Source organism: Lathyrus oleraceus, chromosome 1 (assembly GCF_024323335.1).
Source record: "Lathyrus oleraceus cultivar Zhongwan6 chromosome 1, CAAS_Psat_ZW6_1.0, whole genome shotgun sequence".
Classification (NCBI taxonomy): Eukaryota; Viridiplantae; Streptophyta; class Magnoliopsida; order Fabales; family Fabaceae; genus Lathyrus; species Lathyrus oleraceus.
In genome coordinates this window covers 443,592,203-443,603,724 of record NC_066579.1, presented here as the reverse complement: position 1 = coordinate 443,603,724, position 11,522 = coordinate 443,592,203, and the positions used below count along the sequence as shown (strand labels likewise).

Genomic DNA, 11,522 nt, shown 5'->3' with positions numbered 1-11,522 from the left:
ACAAGTAGGCGTTGTCCGTTGCCTTTAGGTCGAATTTGGCTGGGCTGCATGGAGGTATGTAAGCCAGGTTCTTGTCGAAGCTTTGACTGTTGACATTGTTTACTTCTGTCATGAAATAGCTTTGATCAGCCTCAATGTTTTCGACGATCCCGTCTGGCCTCCATATGGCTATTCGCTGATGCATTGAAGAAGGTACGACTCCTACGCCATGAATCCACTCCCTTCCCAGCAGTAGGTTGTAGTTCGCCCTTGAAGTAATGACCATGAACATCGTTGGTCTTGTTATGGTTCCAACAGTCAAATTCACCTGGATAACGCCCATAGTGGTCCCTACTTTTCCTTCATAGTTCGACAGCACCATGTTGTGGGGTTTTGCGTCTGAATCATCCTTCCCAATCTTCTTTAGCATGAAATGAGGCATCAAGTTTACTGCTGCTCCGCCATCTACCAATATCTTGTTCACACCAACATTCTCCACCTTTCCTTTTATGAACAAAGGCTTCAAATGTGCTTTCATGGAATCATCTGGCCTTTCGAAAAAGGCATTCCGCTCTTCGACGCATCCATTATTCATGACGTAGTAGCAAACGGGCCTGTGTGCCATTGTTTCCTCTTCCATCTCATCTTCTTCGTCTTCGACCTCCATGACTCTATCATAATCTCTAGGGAGGACAGAGACCACATTGCAGATCACGTTAAAGGACGCTTTTGAGCCAGATTCGAAGTCGTCGGTTATTTCGTCGTCTTCCTGGAGCTTCTTTTTCGACGACACTGGTTCGACAATGCTGCCAGGATTGATCTGGTGGGCAGCCTCTTTTCTGCTTGCTATCTGAGGAGTGTTGCTAGATTCTGCTTTGTCCTTGCTGTCAACATTTTTCCCATTCACGCTTTTTTCTGCAGTCTCTTTTTCTGCCCTCTTCTGCCTCTGGAATCTTCTCCATTGGGATCTTGACATAGGGTTTTTTCCTTTATAGTTTTCTGAAGGATATGGTCTTGGCTTGTGCTTTTCCATTTCCTTCTTGCCTTCCATCGAAGCGCCTTTTTGAACCTCGAATTTTCTCCACTTTTTCTGCCCTTGGGCATCTCTAATGGGTTGAACCCACTTGTCATCCATTGCTTTGTTAGATGGTTTGTAAGTGTTTTGGTATCTTTCTCCATTCCTCCATTGGTGATGATCACTTCTTCTTGGGCCATATCTTGTTGTCCCCCAATGCTCTTTCCTATTGGCTTTATCCACTGCTTCTAGATTGGTTGCTGCCTTCCTGTCGAAGATTGCACTGCAGCGTGGGCATAGCATTACTTCGGTCCTCATCTTTTGGCACCTCTTGATGAATTCTATTAGATTTTCCTCCTCTTTAGGATACGCCAGCCTTTGGTACTCCTTTCGACGACGATCTTCACCCACTTCAGCTTGGTCTCCCTGAGTTACTTCCACCATGTTTATCCCAACATTTCGTTCGTCAGCAATGCTTAAGTCGTTCATTTTCTTGATGAGTCTTTCTTCTTCGACTTCGACACCTCTTGGTATCTGATCAAACTCCTTTTCTGGGCAACAACACCAAGATATGTTCCTGGGACCATGTTTGCAACAACATTTGTTCCAATTTCTTTTGGGGTCCCCCATTATTCTACGCAGAATTCCATTGACCACAGGCTTCAAAGGGCCATTAACAGCTTTCGCTTTGATTTTTGTGACTTCTTCACTGAAAGGCCCCATAGTGTTGACGCAGTTTGCGACACCTGTCTTCGTTTGATCAGGATCAAGGCCTTCAGTAGCCTTGTTTTCAATAATGAGGTCTTCAGTAACCTTCTTTTTTGTATTAGGGAGATTCTTGATTGCCTCAACTGTTTTTTCATTGTTGTCTGAAGGAACATCTCCCCAATCGCTTGGTTGGATTATGTTGATGTCGATCTGAGAGCTTGCCGGCGCATTGTATTTCACGAGATAATCATACTTCCCACTTGGTTGTCCCAAGCAGTCCCAATTTTCTTCTTGTCGAACCAAACCGTCTTCGGCAGCATTGTCACTATCCTTTTTGTCGAAACCTTCAGTAGTTTCCATCTTTTTCTGGTCGTCAAAGCCTTCAGTAACTTCAACTTCGTTCTGGTTTGCGAGATCATCAGTAATCTCCACCATGTTGATATTTGTGTCGAATTCTTCAACGACTTCCATCATTTCGAGATTGCCATCAGGAGCAATTTCGACCTCCACCATGTTCACAATGGATGGTTCAGCGTAATGGGCTTCGACTGGCTGCATGGGATTCGAATCAATCCTCATTTGTTGTTTTGGCTTATCACCAAACTTCAGCCTTCCGTCACAGATAACATTTTGAACGAGATCCCTGAAAAGGAAACAACAAGATGTTTTATGGCCCAAAAAATTATGGTATTTACAAAAACCTCTCTTTTTCTGTTGTTCCATAGGCGGTTCTTTAGCGCCTGGTGGTTTTATTAATTGACCATCTTTAACCAACAAATCGAAAATTTCATCACAGTTGGTGATGTCGAATGTATAAGTTCTTTTGGGGAACTTATCATTGGTTTCGACTGGGTTTCCGTTCGACGAAGTTAGTACTTTACACGAATAAGGTGGGCCTTGTTTTAGTTCTGCTAAGTCAATCTCTTGTTCATCGAAGTTACTTGGTTCGTTTTCGTCGTACTCATCATCTTGGCGAACCCCTACTAGGCTACCCTTTCTTTTTTATTCTTATTTGCTCTGAATTTTTCGTCCCTTAACCTTTCGACCTGTCTCACTCTATCTGCTAATTGTGCCATATCCCTCAGATACTGGGTATCTAGTTTCTTCCTTATAGAATAATCTAGTCCCCCTGCGGCCATTTCGACTAACTCATGTTCTGGAACTGGAGTGAAACATCTAGCCTTTAGCAATCTGAACCTATTTAAATAATCATCTATTGATTCTGAGTGTTTTCTCTTAACACTGGCTAATTCTTTCAGACTTATCTTTGTTTGTCCCATGTAAAATTGTTCATGGAATAACCTTTCTAATTGGGTCCACGTATATACTGAGTTTGCAGGCAGAGATGTAAACCAAGTGAACGCGTTTTTCGTCAAGGAACTAGGGAAATATTTTATTTTCAAATTTTCATTACGGGCTATTTCCCCCGCTTCGATCAGATAACGTGGCACATGTTCTATGGTGGACTCACTAGTATCTCCTGAGAACTTTGTGAACTTAGGAACTTTCCACCTTGGTGGCAGTTCTTCTTGCAGAATATATTCCGACAGTGGGGAAGCGTAACTGGGCCTTTGTAATCCCATGTTCATCCCATTTTGTGCCATTATCGTTTTGACCATGGCCGCTAAATTATTTTCGACAGGCGGGTTATTATACCGGATTCGCTGCTGCAACACATCATCCGCGTCTTGGCCTCTCTGGATTACTATCCTTCTAGGTTCTTGTGAAATAGGGATTTCGACACGAGGCTGTTCGACTACATCTTCTTGGTTTCTGACGTTTGTCTGAGGATTGTCTAACGGTATTTGGTTTATCGTAGGCTCTTCCTGACCGCTACCACTGGGTTATGAACCACTTGTTCTCTGTGTCGAGTTTGAGGGACCAGAAAAAAGTCAGCAATGCGCTTCATTTGCGCTGCCAACAATTGGTTGGTTTGGGTGGTGTTTTGTATTAGAGGATTAAACACCGCCCCCATTTGTTGAGTCAACATTTGGACCATATCATGATTACTCTTGTCTATTTGTTGTCTAATTACTTGCGCATAATTATTTGTTATCGGCGACATGTAAAGTTATTGTTGATTTAGTCTACTCATGTTTCCGCCATATCCTGACCCTTGTAATGGTGAAGACATATTGGCCATAGAATCAGAATATAATAACGGTGAATTGTGTAAATTTGCCATTACCGAAGTTAGCATTCCAAAGGGTTGCTCCCTACCAGGCGGAGGCATGGTGAAATTTGTCACAAAAGGCCTGGAGGCGTTTCCTACAGGAGGAGGTGTCCCAATGGGCATTTGTTGCGCCCTAATGGATGAATTAGGCGCGTTTTGTGATATTGAAACCGCTGGTATTGACCCTGTTGATGAAGGCACAACCTCTGATACAGGGACTGATCCCACATTTCCTCCTGTCGAAGGGATAGGGTTGGATACTGGGATGGTTTCATTTGGATTATTTGGCTGATTTGCCATTTTCCTTACTCTTGTTCTTTCAGGTCTTTCTACGTTGGATACGGTTAATTTACTGCTTCTTAATCTCATACAACGAAGAAGACAACTTGACTAAAGGTTATTTAAGTTTTAGATTTATGCACTGTCCCACTGGGCGTGTCAAATTTGTATACGTGCGTTTTTGATGCCATGAGATTAGTATGCAAAATGGTTCTTTCGACAAATGACGCCATAAGTGTTGTTCGACACTTCGACAAAATGATGGTTCGACATTTCGACAGGATAGTTGCAGATGGAAAAACGTCTTTGACAAACATGGATGACGCTATAGTATTTCGACAATTCGACAGAGTCTGGAGAGGGACGTCATTTCGACGTAAAGTGTAATTTTAAATTCAAAAGAGTTGTGACGTTTGGCAGAAGACGCGTGGAAGCATCTGGCGAAAGGAAGAGAGCCAAGTGTCACAGTTTTAGGATTTGTTCGTTAGTAACAGTTATTTTGTTTGTATATAAATAGGATAGTTGTTATCAGAAAAAGGGTGTGAAAAATTACTTGTACAAATTCCTGCAAACACTCAAAGTACCCGTGTGAGAGAAAAGAGTCATATTTGGAACATGTATGTGTAAACAAACACCAATCCTTTCAAAGTTTTATTTTATAAAATTTAAAGTTCTTTACCTATTTCTCTTTGCATTTATTAGTCAATTATCTTTTTGCATTTCCCTTTTCGACACTTTATGTTTCGTCAGTTATTTTCTGCCATTTATCTTATTCTTGTCATATTTACAGTTATTTAAACGTTTGTAATTAACACCTTTCGACATAAAAGATTTAATAAGCCAAATGAAAGATACAAAAGTTGTTCTAGAGATCTATAAAGTTATTTAGATTTGCACATGTCCTAGGATTTGTGTGGTTGATCCTGCAAGTAACCCAATTCTACAGGTTTTGGAAAACCAGAAGTTGTTCGCCAGAATTCACCGCGAACACACTCTCAACTAACTGAGACAAAAGGTTTGTCATCAAATCATTGAGTAATGATTCGAATCAGAGAGATAATCAACTTGAATCAAAGGTTAGAAAGGGGGGCACATGCCATGATTTGATCCATGTATACTTCATGATTCGACTCAAAAAAAGTTGGGATTCAAATCACACTTTGCTTTGATTCGACTCAAATGAGACAGAGCCAAATCACCTTTCATGATGCTCTATGATTCAACTCAGACATATGTATGATTCAAATCATACCCCTTGTAGCCTTAATTCTAGTGTTATAACTTGTGATTCATGTAACACTTATAAATTTGACATAAAACTAATTGCTAGGCGAAAAAGACACAAACATGGACTATAAAAACTAAGCCAATGAGTCAGTAGGTTTCTTAAAGGTACAAAGACTAAAATAGCCGAAGGGAATGAATAATAATACAACACATTATCCCAAGAGAATTATGATAATAATATTACAACAACAATGCAAATGAGTTCACATAATTGGAGAAGAATACAAACACGTGATACATCAAACATTATACACACAAATTGGAAAGCTATAAAAATAAAAGTGATATCGATGATGACTGTAGTTTCACCTTGAAATTGAAAGTTTGCCTTTGTCTCATTTAATTCGAATCATGTGAGTATGTGATTCAAATCATAACACTCTTTAACTCGAATCATATGTGGTGCATGACTCGAATCATGAAATTAAGCTTATACTTTTCAACATTTGATTCAAGTAATTTTTTCTTTAATTTGAATCATTACCTTATTATTATATAAAAATCTCAATGTCTCCTTGTTTTTCTTTTGTACATGTCTACCCTCTAGCACTAAATCTTTTACCTCTTCTTTGACTAAAAAAAGAGATGATACTCACAATGAGTGTGTGGTAACACAATATCTTGTTACATAGTTGTGTGTTTTTGTAGTAGAACAAAAACAAGAGAGAAGAGTTAATAAATCATGGATTGAATTGATCCATCTCAAGGTATTCAAAAAGAACTAGAAAACCCATTTCTTTCTTATACGAACCTTGAGAGAACCCAAGTGTGTGTTCTTCATTCACCAACACCTATATCCTCGTTGATACCTTATGATTAACCTCCTAGAATGTGGATCCTGTGAGAAATTAGCTACATGTATGAGATTCTTCAGATACCATTCATCATCTTCAACCTTTGTCAAAAAACATTAGTCTATCTAGTGTTTTTCTTTGAAGTTTTCTTGTATGTATCAAATGGAATAATCGTTTCTTGGGTATGGATATTGTTATGTATTATCCAGAGAGATATAAGAGTTTCTCTTTACTCCATTGAAGACTTTGGTGAAACCAAGTAAAGGTTATCACAAAACAAATTTGGGAATTGTCTAAGCATTCTTAGCTAATGGCAATCACTCAGAAAAGTCTTCGTCAATTTCGAGGATAAGATGTCGCAGAATTGAAGCTTGGGGCAAGTTATCATGGATAACAAGTTTATTGGATCAAGATCATTAAGGATCTTGAATGTTAGTAGTTGAGTATCTGCATCAATAGAAGGAATTGTCATTTGAGATATATGTTAGCTAATGCAGTATGGTTATTAACGTTCATATTAATGATAGTCTGTTGTATCAAAATACTTGTATACTAACTATTAAAATAGTGGAAGACGTGATTATTTTCTCGATGTTTTTAAACCCATTGAAAAGTGGAGTAGGCATAACAGGGAAAATTGACAAATCACTATATATCTTTGCGTACCCCTTTTCTCTCTCCCTATCTCTCTTAAATTTTATGTATTTTCATTTATTATTCCATCCTAGTATCGTTTGTATATCGTATAGTTTAGATGTTGCTTATAAAATTTTATTATGTAAGCATAGGTTTTTGATGCACTATGTAACAACCTTCTTCCTGACTCAATAAATAAGTAAATTAAAGCATGTGAATCACAATTATTCACCAAGCAGGATGCTACTCACAAGAATTAAAACATTTTGAACCACATAATTTAAAAATTGAAGACATTTGATAAACAACGGAAGTATAAAACACTTGGCATAAAATCCTCAACAACATTATTGGTTTTAAAGGCGGTTCGTCGCAAAATAAAATCAAACATAAAGATACGCAACATAAACAAATAAAGGACAATTCGATCACTCTTAGTTACATATCAGAGTGACTCTAGTATTGATTCGAATGACAAGCAACGAAAGATACTAATAAGTTTAAAGTGACTAAAATTAAAAATATATATTTCTAGGAATAAAAACATTATTTATGTATGCAAGGTATCTACGTGGATCTGCCAATTAAAATAACAGTTGGATAATAAATAATAACGAGGACTAAAATTCATTAAAAGAATTTAAAAAGACTAAATATTTATTTATTTTAAAAAACAATAAAATTGTTTGCATCATATTAGAACGAACTGATATGAGAGCTTTTTTTTACCAACAATATTTATTAATCTCATTTAGAGTTAATTTTGATATTAAGTGATTTTAATCTTCTTTTGATACTGATACGGAGATTAAATTGTGATTCCTTCGTACCAAATCTAACATCAATTACCATTGAACAATTATATAAGAGTGATTTTAACTTAGTCAATCAACATGTTATAAATTTTAAATTCCTAATATATATATATATATATATATATATATATATATATATATATATATATATATATATAAATTAGTGTGATGCTAATATATATTCATTTTTATTTTATTTATTATATATGTGTTAAGTGACATATGTTTTGTTATTGCGATCTTGTTTAAATATGAAGAAGATTAAGATTGTTATTTTATAATTTAAAGTGAGAATATGATTATTTTTTAAAGTAATCCACAAACTCGTTTAGATTAAAAAAATCATTAAATCTTTTATCTTTTACAAAATCACAAGTTTTTAAATAAACTTTTATTTTGAAATAAACATAATTTGTGGGGTCAATTGAAATACAGGTGGCACCTAAAAACGAATTATACGAGAAAACTCTTTCAAAGATGTTGTTACGCCTCGAACGTTCTACACTCTTCTCGTCTTGCCACTTTCCATTCCACACACATTCCAGATAATTCCTTCTCATTCTCATTCTCTACTATAATATTCATCCATTCATTGCAACTGAATCCCAATAATTTCGAAAGCATCACTAATAATCATTCAACAACAGAAAGCATGGGTGTGGACTACTACAATATTTTGAAGGTTGAAAAGAATGCCACAGATGAAGAGTTGAAGAAAGCATATAGAAAACTTGCCATGAAATGGCACCCTGATAAAAATCCCAACAATAAAAAAGAAGCCGAAACCAAATTCAAACAGATATCCGAAGCATACGAGGTAACATTTTATTTTCCTACTACATTAAATTAATCTAATCTATGTGTCTTTTTCTACCTAGTATATGTTACTATTGTCTTTTTTCTTCTTTTTTCATGAAGGTTCTAAGTGATTCACAGAAGAGAGCAATTTATGATCAATATGGAGAAGAAGGACTCAAAGGCCAAGTACCACCACCTTCTCAAGAAGGTGGTGGTGGGGCTTCATTCTTCCAAACTGGAGATGGAGCAACAACGTTTAGGTTCAACCCGAGAAACGCAGACGATATATTTGCTGAGTTTTTCGGTTTTTCAAGTCCATTTGGAGGAATGAGTAATGGCGGAAGTGGCATGAGAGGTGGTTCTAGATCCTTTGGTGGAATGTTTGGTGATGATATGTTTTCTTCATTTGATGATGGTGGTAGCAGGCCTATCCACCGTCAGGGTCCACGCAAAGCAGCTAATATCGAAAATAGATTGCCTTGTAGCCTGGAAGAGCTCTATAAAGGTACCACCAAGAAGATGAAGATCTCAAGAGAAATTGCAGATGCAAGTGGGTAAGTATTCTTTCTATCTAACATAGAGATAGACATAGACCGGTGTGATTACATTTATGTAATATTTGTGTCGGTGTCTGATATCTGATATCTGTAAGACTTAATCTGAGAGACTGATGCATTTGTGTTATTATCTGTATATATGTAAGATTGGTGTCTGACACTGACATTGTTATTACATTTGTGTTATCATGTGTGTTGTGTTTGTGTCTGCGTTTCAACTTATATATCTGAATTTGCAGGAAAACTTTGCCTGTGGAGGAAATCTTGACAATAGAAGTGAAACCAGGATGGAAAAAAGGGACAAAAATCACATATCCGGAGAAAGGAAACGAGCAACCAAATGTGATACCAGCAGATCTTGTGTTTGTGATTGATGAAAAGCCACACAATGTATTTACGAGAGATGGAAATGATTTGGTTGTGACACAGAAGATATCACTTGCAGAAGCTTTAACAGGTTACAATGTTCGTCTCACAACATTAGATGGAAGGGTTCTGAACATTCCTATAAACAATGTGATTCATCCAAACTATGAAGAGGTTGTTCCAAAGGAAGGTATGCCTGTTCCAAAAGATCCTTCAAAGAAGGGTAATCTAAGGATTAAATTCAATGTTAAGTTTCCAACAAGGTTGACATCTGAACAGAAAGCTGGGATCAAGAAACTTCTGGCACCGCAGTGATTGTTAAGTGTATAGTTTTACAATATTATCTCATTCTTAGTTTTGTTTTGCTTTATATATTTTCAATTGTTTTGTAGGACTTTTGATTTATGTATGTTTGTGTGTGATATGTTGCACATTCTCAAGATTGAGGAATTACATTTGAACCACATTTCAATACTAGTATTTGATTTTTTTGTCTTTTCTATTTGAAATAACTTTTGACTTAAAAAAAACAATACTTCTTGAATAATTTATTTAATCATTTCACATATATTAAAAAAGTTATATTTCCTTCACCATAGCTAAAATTTAATGCCATGTCTCCGTTTTGGCTCAATATGCTAATCCAAAACCTTTATCTCCTTTTATCCTAATTTTTTCAACATATATGATTCTAATTTATCTGAAATAACGTTAACTAACCTTTAGGGCACATCGAAGTGAAATTAAATTTAGTTGAAACAATTGTTAGCAATACTCTCACTTTTCACCTATTATTGTTTTTTCACTACTCTAGTTCTACTTTTTAACTTTCACTTTTTTTAATTACTCTATTAATTATAATAACAAGAGTATTTTAATTAATGATATTTATTTTATCATTTCATCTAAACATTAATACTTTTTATGATGAAATAATGAGTTTCTCGAGTCCCAATCTTGTAAATATTTTTCTTTTTTTTTTAAGAAAGTATCTTATTAATGTATTACATGTTACCGACATAAATAACATAAATATGAACCTTGTCAGTGGAAATTAGGTATTAAATTTATGTATACACATATTTAATATGCATTAGGCAAGTTAATCGTGATTGGGAAATAGTTATTCTCCTAAGGGAATAGTGAAGCTTTATACTATTGAGAAGATTATTAATAAAAAATTATTTTTGTTTGTAGAATTGAATCGTTTTTTTTATGGCATAGTATATTAACTCATATTAGTATTAGCATTATTAACTCATATTAATATTAGCATTATGAAATGATTAATTAAATCTAGTTAAATTTTAATAATTTCGAAAAGTATGAAATATGTGTTAAATCAGAAATGATGAAGAAACATTTCTATAGCATAGAAAGGTATACCAATTTGCTTTTCTTGTACATTCGGATTTATGTGAAATTAATGACACGTTAACACATGAGAAAATATATACTTCATTATTTTTATTGATACTTCCTCTGTTTCATAGTAAGTATTTTATTTGAACTCTGCATGGTTTTTAAGAAAATAATTAGATATGTTGATATTTATTAAAATACTCTTATTTATTATAATTAATGGAGTAGTTGAAAATAATGAAAGTTAATAAATAGGGGTATAATAGTGGGAAAAAATAATAAATGTTGTATTGGTCTTCTAAAGAGACGTTTATTTTGAGATATAAAAAGTGCAAATGAGACACTTTTATGAGACAGAGATAGTAATTATTATAGGTTCACACATTTATATCTTTTAATTCATAAAGATGATGCCTTTAAAAATTTTAAAACGGTAGTAGAAAATTAATTAAGTAATAGTATTAAAGTTCTTATGAGTGATAATAGCGATGAATATTTTTCTACTAAATTTGATGCATATTGTAACAAATATAATATTATAGATGATTGTTTCACACTTTATACACTATAATAAAATGGTTTAGCAAAAAGAAAGAATAAGATATGTCAAGAAATGATGAATGTCATGTTAATGTATTTTGAATTTTCATTTAATTAATGGGGTGAAACTTTGATATCTGCTTGTCATATAATGAATATAATTCCTTTGAAAAAATTAGTATTTCTCCATACGAGGTAGGAAAGAGAGAGCAC

General features: G+C 35.0%; 1 protein-coding gene across 1 annotated transcript; it reads left to right on the top strand.

Annotated features, from left to right (window-relative positions):
• The first annotated feature begins 8,182 nt into the window (after positions 1 to 8,182).
• Positions 8,183 to 9,884, top strand: LOC127081750 (uncharacterized). The gene is made up of 3 exons (XM_051021974.1): positions 8,183 to 8,503; positions 8,605 to 9,038; positions 9,281 to 9,884. Exons 1-3 carry the CDS (start codon positions 8,339 to 8,341, stop codon positions 9,720 to 9,722), a joined length of 1,041 nt encoding a protein of 346 aa, XP_050877931.1. The 5' UTR covers positions 8,183 to 8,338; the 3' UTR covers positions 9,723 to 9,884.
• The last annotated feature ends 1,638 nt before the right edge of the window (positions 9,885 to 11,522 follow it).

Bases quoted from the DNA above. Each gene is read 5' to 3' on its own strand.
- LOC127081750 (XM_051021974.1), top strand. From the start codon at position 8,339: ATGGGTGTGGACTACTACAATATTTTGAAGGTTGAAAAGAATGCCACA. The intron at 8,504-8,604 runs GTAACATTTTAT...TTTTTCATGAAG, and splicing joins AGATATCCGAAGCATACGAG to GTTCTAAGTGATTCACAGAA. The intron at 9,039-9,280 runs GTAAGTATTCTT...CTGAATTTGCAG, and splicing joins GAAATTGCAGATGCAAGTGG to GAAAACTTTGCCTGTGGAGG.